Source organism: Stomoxys calcitrans, chromosome 4, assembly GCF_963082655.1.
Source record: "Stomoxys calcitrans chromosome 4, idStoCalc2.1, whole genome shotgun sequence".
Taxonomy (NCBI): Eukaryota; Metazoa; Arthropoda; class Insecta; order Diptera; family Muscidae; genus Stomoxys; species Stomoxys calcitrans.
The window spans coordinates 140,041,526-140,059,281 of record NC_081555.1 but is presented as its reverse complement, the minus strand read 5'-3'; the positions used below and the strand labels follow the sequence as shown (position 1 = coordinate 140,059,281).

At 35.6% G+C, this 17,756-nt stretch overlaps 1 protein-coding gene across 5 annotated transcripts in view; it reads left to right on the top strand.

Annotated features, from left to right (window-relative positions):
* LOC106088340 (MICAL-like protein 1) overlaps positions 1–17,756 on the top strand; it is a 236,281-nt gene that overhangs the window by 207,846 nt on the left and 10,679 nt on the right. For 3 of the 5 annotated variants that reach the window (XM_059366423.1, XM_059366428.1, XM_059366427.1), the window contains one exon: positions 6,658–8,043. In XM_059366423.1, coding sequence (XP_059222406.1) covers positions 6,658–8,043 — 1,386 coding nt within the window. The remainder of the gene's footprint in view (positions 1–6,657; positions 8,044–17,756) is intronic. The other 2 variants (XM_059366425.1, XM_059366424.1) reach the window with 2 other exon arrangements.

The window sequence follows — 17,756 nt, the reverse complement described above, 5'->3', positions numbered from 1 at the left end:
CTTACCCATATAGTTGGTTGTAGGTTGGTTGGTTGTTTATCGCTTTATTATCTCCCTAGAAATTAATCAGCAAACCCAAAAGGGGCAAGATAATAAAATTTTAAGAATATTACGCATTACATTTTGGAAGGAAATATAAGTTTACTTGCCTTAGATATGGCAAGTAAGTAATGTAAGATGTAAATCTATCAAAAATAGAATAGTAGTTTTGCTCGTCTCTCTGGCCGGCCGTCATTTCAATAATTTATACTAGATCAAGTCTGTCCATTTATCCATTCATATGTCCGTCTGTCCGGCAGTTTTCCATCAAAGCAAGTTCGTCAATCCCTCCTTCCAACCATCCGACCGTCCGTTTGTCTAGTCATTTGTTCCATCACTTGTGTTTCCTACACCTCTTCAACTGTTTTAACCAACCTACCACACCATTAAAGTTGTGAATACCGACAGCAGCAACAAAAACACATGCTAAGCATTAGCTACAGCTATACCCAACCAACTCAAACTGCTAGAAGGTACCATAGGCAGCAGCAGCCAGCTTCAAGCAGCAAGCCCCACATAGATACTGCATGCATATGAAACAATCCGGGTTTCCATAGAAGTCAATACAACCATGCTCCTCAGTTCTAAATTAGCTGCGAACACAAAAACAACAACTTTTAGCCGTGTTGCGTTGTCGTGTCAGTCGATCGATCTGTCGTCTTCGTTGCGCGTGTTTTTCCTTACCAAAACATCGTTTGTCAAATTAATACACTCAGTTTTTTTCGAATTTTCGAATTCCGTCAGTTTTCCATAATAAATACAAAATTTCGATCTCAAACTTCGTTAGTTATTAAATATTCAATTTTTTTTCTAATAAAACTATAAAAAGAAGAAAATAATAATAAAACCTTATTAGAAATTTAATTTGTTTAGTGAATGATTTTTTTTGCAATTAACCGAAGAACTAACTAACGTCGGCCTGTCTGTCTGTTTGTTTTGTGGAAAAAGAGTGGGTGTCATATGTCTTTATTTGTTATGTTATGACGGCACAGTGGGATGACAGTGAAGGAAATAAGAAAAATAATAAAAATACAGCGAAAATAAATTAAAAAAATTAAATAAGCAAATAAAAACAAAACAACGTATAAACAAGTTCAAACAATAAGAAATGTTATATATAAGAAGGAATTAATAGAAAATAAAAAAATTGAAACTTACAAAAATTTAAAACCTTTAAATAATTACAAACATATTTATCTTAATAAAAAATTTAAAAATTAATAATTAAAAACACCATAAGAAATTGTAAATAGTTGGGAATAAAATTTAAATAATAAAAATAAATTTGAAAAATCATAACTAAACAAAAAAATAATAAAAAAATAAATAAACAAAAAATATGAGATTTTAAGAAAAAGATAAAGCAAGTCAAGGATAATAGTAAAAATATAATAAGAAAAAAATTTAACAAATAAAAACAAAATAAAAAAAAAAAATTAACAAATTAAAAAAAAAATAAAGAAAAAATAAAAATATGTAGGAAAATAGAAAAAAAGAAATAAAAAAAAATAAAAAAATATAATAAACGAAAAATAAAAAATAAATAAAATTACGAAATGCAAAATGCAAAAGGAAAAGAATAGAAAAAGCAAAAAAAAAAAAATAAAGGATATTTAAAAAAAGTATTTTAAAAAGAAAATAAAAAATTAAACTTTAAATAAAAAAAAAAAAAATAGAAAAGAAGTAAAAATACTAAATGCAAAAAAAAGGAATTGGAAAGTAAAAAAAAAAATTAAAAATCTAAAAAAGTTTTTTAAAAAGAAAATAAAAAATTTTAAGAGTCAAAAATAATAATAAAGAATTAAAAAAAGTAAAATAATCAATATAAAATATTGAAACAAATAATAAAACATTAAAAAAGAGGTTAATAAAATAAATGGGAAAATTAGACAGAAATGTAACTAAATAAAAGCAGTAACAAAAAAATTAAAAAATAAAAATACATGAAAAATAGTACAAAACAAAAAAAAAAAAAAATTAAACTCAAAATAAAAAATTTAAAAAATACATCAAGATGCAACAAGCAAATAACATAATGGTTAACAATAAAGAGTAAAATATTTTTTTTTATTAAGAAGTAATAAAAAAGAGGAAATATAAACAAACAAAGAAAAAAGAAATTAATAAACATGGATAACAATAATAATAATAAACCATAAGAAAGGAGAAAAAACAGGTGAAAAAACAAAAAAAAAAGTTTGTTTCAAAATATTGAAACAAATAATAAAAAATTTAAAATAAAATTAAATAAAAAATTAGAAAACATTGAAAAATATTGAAAAATAACAAAAAAAACATTAATGAAAATAAAAAAAATTTAATTATAAAAAAAATCACAAGTACGTTAAAAAAGTAAAAAACTAAAACAAATCAAAATAAAAATTTAAAACAAAAACTAACCAAAAGCAACTTAAAAAATGTCAAAAGTGAAAAATTAAACAAATAAAAATTTTAAGAAAGATGAGAAAGTTGAAAATATTGAAAATAAATTGAAAATATCAAAAAATAATGCTAAAAAATACAAAAAAGAAAATTATTCGTTTTTATTAAAACAACAAAAAAAAAATATATAAAGATAAATAAAAATTGAAAAATAAAGAAAAACTAGTAAAAATACGTTAAGTTAGGCGGGCCGAACTTTGGATACCCACCACCTCGGGTATATATGTAAACCACCTTACGTCATAATCCGGTGAAAAATGCATAATTTATGCCTCCATAGCAGCTATATCGAAATATGGTCTGATTTCGACCAAATTCGGCACGGACAATGAGTGGTCTAATAAGTACATGTCTTTGTTCCATTTTGTAGAAGAAAATATTGGTCTTTTTGGCAGTATATTTAAATACATACCGATCTGAAGCATATGCGACATGGGTGTGGAAAGCCCAACATAAGTCATTGTGTCAGATTTCAGCGAAATCGGATTATAAAAGCGCCATTTATGGGCCCAAAACCTTAAATGGAGAGATCGGTCTATATAGCAGCTATATCCAAATCTGCACCAATCTGAGCCAAATTGACGAAAAATGTTGAAGGGTCTTACACAACTCACTGTTCCAAATTTCGGCGAAATCGGACAATAAACGCCCTTTTTATGAGCCCAAAACCTTAAATCGAGAGATCGGTCTATATGGCAGCTATATCCAAATCTGGACCGATCTAGGCCAAATTGCAGAAAGACGTCGTGGGTTCAAACACAATCCCAAATTTCGTCGAAATCGGACATAAATGCGCCTTTTATGAGTACAAAACCTTGAATCCAGAGATCGGTTTATCCAAATCTGAGCCGTAATTTAATACGAATGTCAAAGGGCCTAACACCACTCACTGTCCCAAATGTTATCAAAATCGGATAATAAATGCGCCTTTTACGGAACCAAGTCTTTAAATCGGGAGATCAGTTTATATGCCAGCTTTAACCAACTTTGGGCCAACCTGGACCTAATTGAAAAAGGATGTCGAAGGGTCTAACACAACTCACTATCCCAAATTTTAGTAAAATCGGAAATTAAATGTGGCTTTAGTGGGCCTACGACCTTTAGTCGGCGGATCGGTCTATATGACAGCTATATCAAAATCTGGACCAATCTGGCCCAAATTGAAAAAATATGTCAAAGGGCCTAACACAACTCACTGTCCCAAATTTTGGCGAAATCGGACAATAAAAGCGCCTTTTATATGGGCCCAAAACCTTTAATCGAGAGATCGGTCTATGTGGCAGCTATATTCAAATCTGGACCGATCTGGGCCAAATTGAAAAAGAATGCCGAAGGGCCTAACACAACTCACTGTCCCAAATGTTCGCAAAATCGAATAATAAATGTGGCTTTTATGGGCCTAAGACCCTAAATCGGCGGATTGGTCTATATGGGGGCTATTGCAAGATATAGTCCGATATAGCCCATCTTCGAACTTAACCTGCTTACAGACGAAAACAATCTGTGCAAAGTTTCAGCTCAATATCACTATTTTTAAAGACTGTAGCATGATTTCAACAGACAGACGGACATGGCTAGATCGTCTTTATAGGGTCGGAAATGGATTTCGATGTGTTGCAAACGGAATGACAAAATGAATACACCCCCATCCTTCGGTGGTGGGTATAAACAAATTTAAAAATGGGGTTTTTTAAATGAAAAATAATTAAAAAAAATTAAAAATTAAAGAAAAAAATAAAAATGAAAAAATAATTAAAAATAAAAAACTTTAACAAATTAAAACAAAAAAAAAATAAAGAAAATTATAAAAAAATTAGTACAATGATCAATTGATCAAGCGCACATTGCCTTGTGAGGCCGAAGTTCCTAATTTCCGATGTCCCACCCTTTTTGAAATGTCTGACACGTCATGTCATGTATATATACAAATGGAATGGTTTCTGTTTGTTGTTGTGTTGTATTCACATGTGTGTATGTGTAGGTAGCGATCCTCGCTAAGCTCCATAATTGAGGATGTTTGTTCCGGTCCATAGGATCAATCGCCGCGGGAACGTTGTGGCCACTGGTTATTTAAAGATGCTAATAACTCCCCTTGTCATATGGAGCGTCATAGGCAGTCAATATTTAAGCAAGCGCCGGTGCCGCCCGGCCTCTCACTGACACTCTCCAATCTATACCGATGACTATCCGTGACTTCAATTGAAGTTACTCCGTATAGAGTATTTCACTATCCGCGAACTGCGGACGCGATAAAGTTGCCTAGTACTCCTGCCAAGTAAATGGCAGGCTCCATTTTCTACATATAGTCGAATACCTTTGACGGCGGGCCATTTCGGGCCCCAATGCTAAAAAAGCCCAAAACCAAAAAAAAGACTCCAAACTTTTAAACTGGAAACAAAAACAAGGGTTTTATTTAATTCTTGGAGTTTATTTCATTTATTTAATTTTTGGGGTTTTATTTAATTTTAAAAATTTGGGCTTATTTTATTCCTAAGTTAAAAATTAAACAAAGCCCCAGACCTAATTTTTGGGGCTTTATTTCGTTTTGCAGAAATTGAGGACTCTCTTCATAAGGGAGCCAAAAATCTATTTACTGTAACCATTTATCGAGAGATTATTTCATTTTAAATTTGGGGATTTATTTCATATAAAATAAGGCCCCAAAGTTTTTAGTTTTAGGTGTTTTTTAGTTGCGGCTGTATTTTATTTTAAAATTGGGGCTTTATTTCATATGAAATAATGCCCCAAATCTTGGGCCTAATTTCATCGTAGTTTGGGGTGTTTTTCCATTAAGTTGCGGCTTTATTTCGTTATAAAATTGAGACTATATTTCATATGACATAATGCCCCAAATTTTGGGCCTTATTTCATAGTGCCACCTTTGACCAATAATTATCTTAAGATAGTCCCATTCACATCGTAGCTCAGAGGTTAGCATGTCCGCCTATGACGCTGAACGCCTGGGTCCTAATTCTGGTGAGACCATCAAAAAAAATATTTTCAGCGGTGGTTTTCCCCTCCTTATGCTGGCAAAATTTGTGAGGTACTATGCCATGTAAAACTTCTCTCCAAAGAGGTGTTGCACTGCGGCCCCTTATCATTGAGCTTAAACTTAAATCGGACTGCACTCATTGATATGTGAGAAGTTTGCTCCTGTTCCTTAGCGGAATGTTCATGGGCAAAATTTGTTGTTGTATTTGTTATACCATTTACATGGGGAAACACTACGTTTCACTCCTGCCTATGGGTTAACATTTGTTAGTCCTATTTTTTTTAATGTAACCCACTGTGCTATGCTACTTCTTAGTCTTCCCTAAGTTATTGTGTCGTGTTTGGCCAAGCATAACAAAAAGTTTGGAGTCATATTTTACCCAGTTTTACCATAAAGAAAACAAAACTAAACTTGTGATGGACATGATGTCCAGCCAATGTCTTGTTAGTTAGTAGTGGCTAAGACGCGCTTGGTTCTTTTTATAAATTTTAATTGCTTACGGTGGTGGTTACGCATGCGCACTTTCATTACTTTGTCATCGTTTGCCGTTGCCGTCGTCGTCGTTGCCGTCTTTACCGTAGTCATCAGCGGTCAAAACATTTGTTGGCAGTAAAACTTATATGCTGCATATGTTATGCTAATAAACAAATGAAATAACGGTTTCAGTTCCGTTTTTAAAGAAAAAATATAAATAAAAAACAAAAAAAGTGTCCCACATTTTAATTTTTTTTTTGAAACTAAAGCCATTGTGTCGCACCTTTAAGGCAGTATTTCCTTAAATGAAAAACCCCCAGAAAACAACAAAAAATATTCTTACAAAGGCGATTTTTGGCATAAGCTTTAAACTGTGGTCAATAAACTTCATTTGCAAAATTGTTAAAATAAAACTGTCCTCCTTACTGATATCAGTTTTCAAGTGCTTTTCAAAGTGAATACCGCTCAGAGCTCTAATATCTGTAAAAAAAAATCGAAATTGTGCAAAAACAAGAAAACCAACTCAAAATGTGTTGAAGAAATCTTAACATCTCATTCAATATTTCACAGTCAACACCAACATATTCTGCATACAACTCCTTATCATCTTAGCAGCATCTTTATTAGAATTATATCACAAAAAATCACAAAAAAAACTTTTTCTCCACCATGTTAAAATATAAATATATTCCACCACACAAACAACTTAGATCGCAATCCCTGAATCCCACACCCGAGCCAACACCACGTCTCAGCACAAAGATCAATAGCAACGGCCTCCACAGCAATAGCAACACCAACATCATCTCGTCGTCCAACACCACATCGAATTCATTTGTTTTACAAAATTCCAGTGATTTCTATGGCAGCGCCAATTCATTGCACAGCAATCACAACAACTCTGCATCCACAACAACAACACCTAATAATTTCTTGCGTAATTCCGATATCAGATCCTCCAACAATTCCCTGAATCTCTCGGCGGGAGGCACCATAAGGTCGAGAAAGTCTCGTAGGGCCCCTCTGCCACCGGCTCCCGTCAAGGAACTGTTTCCCTCTTCGGAGACCTTGAATACCAGTTCCAAAGCCTCCACACCCAGTTCCAGCACTGTGGGCACTCCCAAGTCAGGTCGCAAGAAGAGACCTGCCCCTGCTCCACCAAAGCCGGCCAGATTGGATCCCTCAACAGCCATACCCCAGATACAAGCACCCGAATCACTAAACCTCAATACACAGTCAAAAAACTTGCTTAGTTACCCTCTGCAGAGTGAATTGGACTCGAAATTATCCGACGAAGAGAAAGCTTTGTTGGAGGGTAAAACTAATGCGGCAGAACTTGCAGTTCTCTCCCAAGACGAGGATAGCAGGCGTAACTCCAAGCGTCTCATACCCCTGGACAAGGAGCTGCTGGAGGAGCATGCCAATGAAAGTCAATGTGATGACTTGAAACATCAACAACAACATTTACAAAAATCCCATCACCATGTTCAAGAATCCGAACCCAATGTGGTATATCGCCGTCTGCTAATACCTCACAACTTGGATACTCCCACTCATGAATCGAATCCTTTGTTGGATGAACTCAACAACTCCTCCATGCTGGGTGAGCGTCAACTGGAGAAGCTCAAAGATAACAAAGAGGCCAATAATCGCAATAGACAATCTCAAATATCCGCCGCCTCTTCCGGTAATGAGGACAATGATCCCCTCTTCAATAAATCCGTCCATGGCAAATGGAAAAGGCGCAAAGGTCCCGCTCCTGCCTTACCCATACCCCCCAGGCGCGTATTGCAAATGCTACCCCTGCAAGAGATCAAACATGAATTGGACATCATTGAGGTGCAACAACAGGGTCTGGAAAAGCAGGGTGTCATTCTGGAGAAAATGATTCGTGATCGTTGTGAAGGCGAGAATGGTGAACCTTTAAATGCCGCCGGTGAAATACCACCCACCTTGGACGGTACTAGTGGAGGTGTTGGCCATCAATCGCCTGCTTTGGAAAACTCCAAAGAGGTGGAAAATCTTATACTTCAACTATTCGAGTTGGTCAATGAGAAGAATGAATTGTTCCGGCGGCAAGCTGAACTTATGTATCTGTAAGTACCAAAAAAATCGTTTTTTTTTAACAATTTACCAATAATTATTGACATACTGCTAGTTTAAGGGGAGGGTTTTTTCTTAACATTTGTAATTATTGTTCAACACATGCACACAACAATTAAAATCCCTTTAGAGTAGGGAGTTGAAAGTTATTCATCAATCATTTGATGATTTTAAAAGGGGCGTTTAGATAGGCTGCATACAAGTTGAACTGTAGGGCTTGTAGACTATGAAAATTTTTTTTTTTTTGATTTTTTTAACGAATCAACATTTAGATTTTAAAATTGGAGTGATATATAACAAACATTTTGTTACATTAAAAATTCAAGGCATTTTTTTTAAATTTTTAATTTCATAAACAATTTTAACTTTTTATTGAGATTCCATTGCAGGATATTGTCTGGCTTGAGGCCATTGTTAAATTCTTTCTATTCAATATCATAGCATAAAACATAAAAGTCAGCAAATGTGTGTTGTTGCTAGAATCATTTGACTGGCTATCCGTATCGTGATTTCAATTACGACCAAGAAATATCATCAGCGGACGATGTCAAATGGATCATGGTGCTTTACAACCATTCCAAATTTCGAGAGAATCGGTTAACAAATGACCATGTTATTGCAGTATTACTGCAAATCGGACGAATATATATATGGGAGCTATATCCAAATCGGAACCGATTTTTTCCAATTTCAATAGGCTTTGTCTCTAGGTCGAAAAACATGCCCATACCAAATTTTAAGACGATCGGATGAAAATTTCGACCTGTAGTTTGTACACAAATTAACATGGACATACGGACAGATAGACAGATAGACAGACGGACAGACAAACGGACATAGCTTAATCGAAACAGAAAGTGATTCTGAGTCGATCGGTATACTTATTAATGGGTCTATCTCTCTTCCTTCTGGGTGTTACAAACAAATTCACTAATTTTTAATATCCTGTACCACAGTAGTTGTGTAGGGTTTAAAAATCACGATCATTGTAGCCTGTCAAATGCATTTTGCAATACCACATTTTGCAAAAACTTTCTACAGGTTATTATTTAGCTTTTCTATTCTTAATAGAAATTACAAATAAAACCATGCTAAAATCGTCTTGGGAACCCCTCCCCCCAGCAAGGATTCTGCTAAAAATTTATGCAATATAAATTTTGTTGAAGGGCATATTTTATTCTACATACCAAACTTCTATCAAATCAGCAGAAAATAAAGCTTCTGGGAATCGAGCAAGGATGATAGGTAGACCGGTTTACATGGGAGCCATATCATGTTATAGACTGATGTTGACCGTATTTGGCTCAGTTGTTGGAAGTCGTAACAGAACACCGCATGCAAAATTTCAGCCAAATCGGACAAAAATTGCGGCTTGTAAAGACTCAAAAAGTCAAATAGGGATATCGTTTTATATGGGAGCTATATCAGGTTATAAACCCATTTGGACCGTACGTATAACATAACACGTATAACAGAGCACTTCATGCTAAATTTCAGCCAAATCAGATGAATATTACGGCTTGTAAGGGTTCTAGAAGTCAAATCGGTAGATCGGTTTGTGTTTTGTACTAACTTCTAACAACTCCGCCAAGTATGGTTTAAACGATTCATAATGTGATATAGCTCCCATATAATCAGATATTCCAATTTGACTCCTTGAGCCCTTACAAGCAGCAATTTTTTTCCGATTTGCCAGAAATTTTTCCATGCGGTGTTCTGCTACAGTTTGCAACAACTGCGCCAAATACGATCCATATCAGTCTATAACCTGATATAGCTCCCATATAAACCGATTTCCAGATTATACTTCTTAAGCGCAATTCTTATCCGATTTGGCTGAAATTTTGCCCCAGGTGTTTTACTCTGCCAAGTATAGTCAAAATCGGTCCTTAACTTGATGCAGATCCCATGTTATCCGATCTCGGATCTTGACTTCGTGAGCCTCTAAAGGCCGCAATTATTATTCGATTTGACTGAAATTATGCATGATGAGTTTTGATTTGATCTTTAACAACTGCGCCATGTTTGGCCCAAAACGGTTCACAACCAGATATAGCTCCAATATAAACCGATTTCCCGATTATACTTCTTGAGCCTCTAGAGGCAGCAATTCTGATCCGATTTGACTGAAATATTGCACAATGAATTCTCTAAAAGCCAAACTAAGTATGGTCCCAATAGGTTCATAACTTTGTTTAGCTCCAAAAGCATAGCAATTCTTATCCATTATCCTTTGTTTGTCTATAAAGAGATATCGGCCAAAGAACTTGACAAATGCGATCCATGGTGGAGGGTATATTAGATTCGAACTAAGCACGCTTTTATTTGTTTTGTTTTTTATTTTTTTTTTAATTTTTATATATTTTTTAGTTTTATTTATTATTTTTTAATATTTAGTTTTTCATTATTATTTTAAATTTTTGTGGCATTTTTTAACTTTATTTATTTAGTTTTTTTTTTTAATTTTATTTATTTAAAATCTTTTTTTAATTTTATTTATTTAAAATCTTTTTTTCTTGTTTCGTAAATATTAATCTTTTTTTATTATTTGTAATTTGTATGTGCTTTTTTTAAATTTTATTTTTAACAAAATTTGTAAGATTTTTGTATTTTTTATATCTTTTTATTTTTTTTTGTTTTTATATATATATTTTTTTTTTTTTAATTTTTAAGTTTTATTTTTTGTTATTTGTATGCTTCTGTAATTTTTTCAACCAATTATCTCTAATTTTTTATGGTTTGAACGATAATTTGTATACCCTACACCACCACTATGGTACAGGGTATTATAACTTTGTGCATTTGTTTGCAACTCTAAGATTGAGAAGAGCTAGACCCATTGATAAGTATACCGACCCATTGATAAGTATACCAATCGGCTTAGAATCACTTCCTGATTTGATTAAGCTATGCCCGTCTGTTTGTCCATGTATTCTTGAATTCAAGGTACAGGTAGCATTTAATTTTCGATTGTCATGAAATTTTGCACATGTCGCTTCTTTGGCCCAAGGACAAACGCTGTTGATTTTAAAAAAACTCGGTTTAGATTTTGATATAGCTCCCACCAATATTTTTCATCCGCTATGGCCTTTTAAGGCTGTAGTAGCTATAATTTTGGACCGATATTTACAAAATCGTTTTATTCGACGCACTAATATGTGTGCAAAATTTCACAAAAAACTTTCGGTCCTTACAAAATTTAGCACGAGGTATTTTATTTGGCGTCCTAATATGTGTGCAATTCATAATTTCAATAAAATCGGTCCAGATTTGGATACAGCTCCCATATATATATTTTATCCGATATGGAATTTTAAGGCTGTAACAGCCACAATTTTGGTCCGACAATTTTTGATGAGGTGTTTTATTCGACGCTCTAATATGTGTGCAAAATTTCATACAAATCGGTCCAGATTTAAATATAACTCCCATATATATCTTTAACTGATTTTGGTCCGATCTTTATAAAATTTAGCACAATGTGTTGTATTTGACGTCCTCAAATGTCTGAAAAATTTCCTAAAAATCGGTCCAGATTTAGATATAGCTTCCATAAATAGCTTTCATCCGACATGGACTTTAAAGACTGTAGCAACCACAATCCGATCTTTACAAAGTTTAGCATGAGCAAGCTCGTTCCGGTCCACAGGATCGATCGCCGCGGGAACAATGTGGCTATTGGTTATTTAAGGCGCCAATAAATCGCCTTGTCATATCGAGCATCATAGGCACTCAGTATTTGTGCAAGAGCCGGTGCCGCCCGGCCTCTCACTGAAACTCTCCGCTCGATACCGCTGTTTGTCCGCGACTCCTGTTGCAGCTACTCCGTATGGAGCAGTCCACTATCCGCAACTTGTGAACGCCCGATAGCTCGCAGCTAAGCTTATCGTGACAGCAATGAACACCACACAGATCGGACCTCAATGTTCCAGACTGTGTGGTGCTCACAGCTTTCCCGTTCCAGGATGTTGTTGTAGCAGTGTGTTGTTTACTGAGGCTGCACCCCTTGCCGATGAAGGACTCCATCGGGTCATTCCGGTACGTACGGACGGCTGTCATGGGATTGGCTTTTGTTGTCGTTGTAACCACATTTGTATGGGGCGGTGGCGATCCTCTTCAAGCTCCATATGTGAGTAAGCTCTTTCCGGTTCATATTTAAAAAGGTGTCTATAACTCACCTTGTCATATCGAGTATCATAGACCCTCATTATTTAAGCAAGAGCCGTCGCAAGCCATCTTTTCTCTGTGACTCTCCTCTCGATACCGCTGATTGTACGCGACTGCAGTTACAGCTACTCCGTATGGAGCATTCCACTATCCGCATCCTGTGGATGCGCCCGGAACACCATCCAGATCGGACCTTAATGTTCCAGCTTGTGTGGTGTTCACAGCTATCCCGTGCTGCTTCTACATCAGTGCCAAGTATGGGACACAAAGGTTCAACTTTCGATATTGTCCTCATACAAACGGAGCTCAAAGAGTATATTTTCCTCCGTTTTCAGCACATACAGCTTCTGTCCATTAGCGAAGCCAGCCTAGCTTTTTGGGGGCTAAACCCCTTTGAAAAGCAATAAAATATTGGGTTGCCCAAAAAGTAATTGCGGATTTTTTAAAAGAAAGTAAATGAATTTTTAATAAAACTTAGAATGAACTTTAATCAAATATACTTTTTTTACACTTTTTTTTTAAAAACAAGCTAAAAGTAACAGCTGATAACTGACAGAAGAAAGAATGCAATTACAGAGTCACAAGCTGTGAAAAAATTTGTCAACGCCGACTATATGAAAAATCCGCAATTACTTTTTGGGCAACCCAATATTAAGTTTTTGTCCAAAACAATGTAATTTTCAAAATTTTGGGGAGATCGGGACGGGCTTAAACATTTAAGGGTGGTGCTTAGCTCACCCCTTTTACGCTTATGGTTCTGCCTAAAACCTAAGCATCCAAATAATGATTTACAAACTATAAAGTATATATTGGATTGTCCGAAAAGTAATTGTGGATTTTTCATATAGTCGGCGTTGACAAATTTGTTCGCAGCTTGTGACTCTGTAATTGCATTCTTTCTTCTGTCAGTTATCAGCTGTTACTTTTAGCTTGCTTTAGAAAAAAAGTGTAAAAAAAGTATATTTGCTTAAAGTTCATTCTAAGTTTTATTAAAAATGCATTTACTTTCTTTTAAAAAAATCCGCAATTACTTTTTGGGCAACCCAATATGTATTCTTAATGGTAATGGTATATCAAGTGGATTTAGATATGCCTGTCCGTCCGTCTGTTTGTCGGAAGCGTGTTAACTAGGGGTAAAACTAGGCACTTGAAATTTTGGAAGAATACCTCTACTTATTCGGTTTGGATTCTAAATGGCCCAAATTTGACAGAGCTCCCATATAAACCGATATCCCTATCTGACTTCTTAGCTCTATGACGACGCTATTGTAATACGATTTGGGTGAAATTTAAGACATGGCGCTTCGCTATGACTTTCAACATCCAAGAAATGAAATTCCAAAGAAGTGAAAGTGCTAAATTTTTAGATGATTTAACCATAAACCACGGAAAGTATGTCCTAAAACGTTTTATAATAGGATATATAACCTAGATATAATCGCCAGATTTGCCTACGACAATTTGTTGAAAGAGCTTAAGAAATTCGATCCGTGGAGGAAGTATATAATAAGATTCGGCCAAGCGCTCTTTCTTTATCTTCTTCTTCTTATATATAAAAAGGAATTTGTGTTTGTTTGTTTGTATGTATGTTCCGTAGAGACTCAAAAACGACTGAAACGATTTTCTTGAAATTTTTACAGATGGTGTATTATGGACCCGTGGTGAAAATAGGGTTCTTTATTTTTTGATGTCCGAAGGAGGGGCGGACCCTCCCCCTTACCCTTGTTTTCAGAAATGCCATACCTCGGAGATGGGTAGTGCGATTTTAGCAAAATTTTGTGTGCTCTCTAATAGTAATCTTAAAACAAAATATTGGTATTCGTATTTTGCATGGGGTACATAGGGGGACCGCCCCACCCGCAAAACCTACCAAATATATATATTGACCAATCACGACAATATGGGATTTAAATGAAAGGTATTTAAGAGTAGCAAATGTATCTGATATCCAATTGTAGGACCAAGAGTTTGGGGGACCACTCTAAACCCCAAAACACCCCTAAATCGGACATATTTACCGGCCATGGCAATATGGTACTCAAATGAAAGGTATTTCCAAGTAGAATACGAATCTGATATCCAAATGTGGGACCAAGATTCTGGGGTCCATCCCTTCCCCAAAACACCCCCAATCAGGGCTTATTTACTGACCATTGGCAATATGGGGCTCAAATAAAAAGTAGTTGGGTGTAAAATACGAATCTGATATTCAAATGTGGGACCATGTGGTTGGGGGGCCGCCCCTCCACAACAACACCCCCCAAAGAGTACAAATTTACGACCATAGCAATATGGGGCTCAAAGGTCTTTGACAGTAAATCACGAATCTGATATCAATATTCGGGACAAAGTGTCTGTGGGGCCACCCCATCCCCAAAACACAACCCATATAGGACGTATTTGCTGACCATTGCAATATGGGGCTCAAATATGAGGTATTTCAGAGTACAACACGAATCTGATGTATATTTTCAGGACCAAGTCACTGAGTAGCCACCTCATTCTCCAAAACACCCCCCAAACCGAACATGATGGCCGACTATGGAAATATGGGGCTCAAATGAAAGGTATTTGGAAGTAGACAACGAATCTTATATCAATATTCGGGACCAACTGTCTAGGGGACGTCCCACCCCATAACAACCCCCCTATAGGACGTATTAGCTCACCATGACAAATTGAATCTTAAAGAGAGTGGAGCTCGATAGTGATTGTTTTTAGGGTCCATACCCAAACCGGACATATATACTGGCTTTTGCATCAAGGGGTTAAAATGGAAGATATTTGAAATTAGAAAACGAATTTGATATCCAGTTTTGAGGCCAATGGCAATATGGAATTCAAATAAATGATATTTGGAAGTAGAGCATGATGCTGATATATTTTCAGGGCTAAGTGCTTGGGGGACCAACCACTCCCCAAAACACCCCTAAATCGGACATATTTACCGACCATGTCAATGTAGGGCTCAAACGAAAGGTATTGGGGAGTTGAGCACGAGACCACAGCATCCCCAAAAACACCCCTAAATCAATCGGACATACATATTTACCGATCGTGGCATGTATACAGTATAACAATACTGTTAGTCAAGCGGTATACATGTACTGTTTTCGTAGGCTGATATTTCACTGAAAGCTCTTTAATTATCGAAAATAAATATTCAAAGGATAAGTTTGTTCCACATAAAGTAAAAGAAGGTGCAGAGGAGTGGGCCCGGTTCAGCTAGTTTGCTAATAAGACCGAATTTTAAAATTTTAGAAGAATCCTCACTCATAAGTGTGAGTTTCCCTAATTCCTGCTTTGAGCACCAGACAAGCCTAGTTCCAACCCGTCTGGTGCTCATAGTCATCCCGTGCCGGGAATACTTTTGGCTATTTAACGTTTGCTTGTTTAATATTTCAATAGCTTTACTCGAGTATTTTAGGAAAGAATATTGCCGTTTAAAGTCACTGTCAAATAAAATGTCTATTAGTTTGTCTCTCTGAAAAGATTTTAAATTAAGTCATAAATTTTTCTTTATTACTTTATATCAATAGAAATGATGTTATGATGCCGTCCACAATGTGGGTGTTTTTGTTATGGGGTAATTGTTACCTCTGTCAACAATGTGCACCCAGCTGATGTCAATGTTTCCCTCTATACCTTTACAAAACGAATTTGAAGGTACCAACAAACGACACAACAACATTCGATAATTGTGTTCCATATAGAAATATGCGGGTTAGGGGTGAAACAAGTTCTGTTTCATTTTAGATTACCGTAATAATTTCCTGATGTTTCCACTTTTTCTGGGTGGTCTCTTTATCAAAAATATGTTTATTTCTAAATGGATGGTGTTGTACTCGTAGTATTTTTTGTGTGTTTGGGTCTAATTAATTGGTTACCACAAAATTCTTTGATAAGGATTTCTTTTATAGAAACAATAAAGTCACTCCTACATTATATTATTGGAAGGAAATCAATGTTTATCCGATTAAAATTGTTGGGAATATACGCCTTATGGAAGCAATTCTATGCGAGTAATATAAAGAATTCCAATTACACTCAAATCATTGGTTGTGTGTCTGCCTAATTCAGCTCCGAAATGGAAGTGTCAATCCTATGTTTCATAATGAAGCTAAAAGGAAAACGAAATTTTTGTCACTCATTACTGATAAGGGTTTAATTAAAGGTCTTTGCACTTTGGGACTAATAGTCCTTTAGAAGTGGGTAAGACTTAAATGAAAAAATTAATATAAAACTAAAACAAGTAAAAGCGTGGTAAGTTCGGCCGGGCCGAATCTTATATACCCTCCACCATGGATCGCATTTGTCGAGTTCTTTTCTCGGCATCTCTTCTTAGGCAAAAAAAGAATAAAAGAAAAGATTTGCTTTGCTATAAGAGCGATATCAAGATATGCTCCGATTCGGACCACAATTAAATTATATGTTGGAGACCTGTGTAAAATGTCAACCAATTCGAATAAGAATTGTGCCCTTTAGCGGCTCAAGAAGTAAAATAGAGAGATCGATTTATATGGGACCTGTGTCAGGCAATAGACCGATTCAGACCATAATGTTTATGGTCATGAGAGGATCCGTCGAACAAAATTTCAGGCAAATCGGATAATAATTGCGACTCTAGAGACTCAAGAAGTCAACATACCAGATCGGTTATGAAACGATTTGAAACTTATTTGGTACAGTTTGTAGATACCATTACAAAATACTTCGTGCAAAATTCATTCAATCATTCCAATCGGATTAGTATTGCGCCCTCTAGAGGCTCAAGAAGTCAAGACCCAAGATCGGTTTAGCTATATCAGGTTATGGGCCTATTTGAACCATACTTGCCACAGTTGTTGAAAATCATAACAAAACACGTTGTGTAAAATTTCATTCCAATCGGATTAGAATTGCGCCCTCAGGAGGCTCAACAATTCAAGACCCAATATCGGTTTATATGGTAGCTATAGCAGGTTAAGTACCGTTTTGAATCATACTTGGCGCAGTTATTGCATATTATAAAAAAAACACGTTGTGCAAATTTCATTTGGTCTAATATATATGTCACTATTCAATTTTGTAGAACAAAATATTGTTTTTTTTGGCAGATATATCCAATTATAAACCGATCTGAACCATATTAAGGTCGGATATCGTGAAGCTCAGAAAAACTCACTGTGTCGAATTTCAGCGAAATCGGGTAATAAAAAAAAGCTTTTATGGGCTTCAGTCTCCTTATCCGCAAATCGGTGGCAGCTATAACTAAATATAGTCCGATCAGAACCATATTTAGGTCGGATGTTGGCAGGTCTTAACCTACTCACTGTTTCAAATTTCAGCGGAAAAGAGTAATAAATAAAGCATTTATTGGCTTCAGACCCCTTATCGGCAGATCGGTCTATATGGCAGCTATATCTAAATATAGACCGATCTGTACCATATTTAGGTCGGATGTTGGGAGGCTTAAAACTGCGCACTCTTCCAAATTTCACCGAAATCGGTTAAAAAATAAAGCTTTTCTGGCCATCAGACCCTTTATCGGGAGATCGCT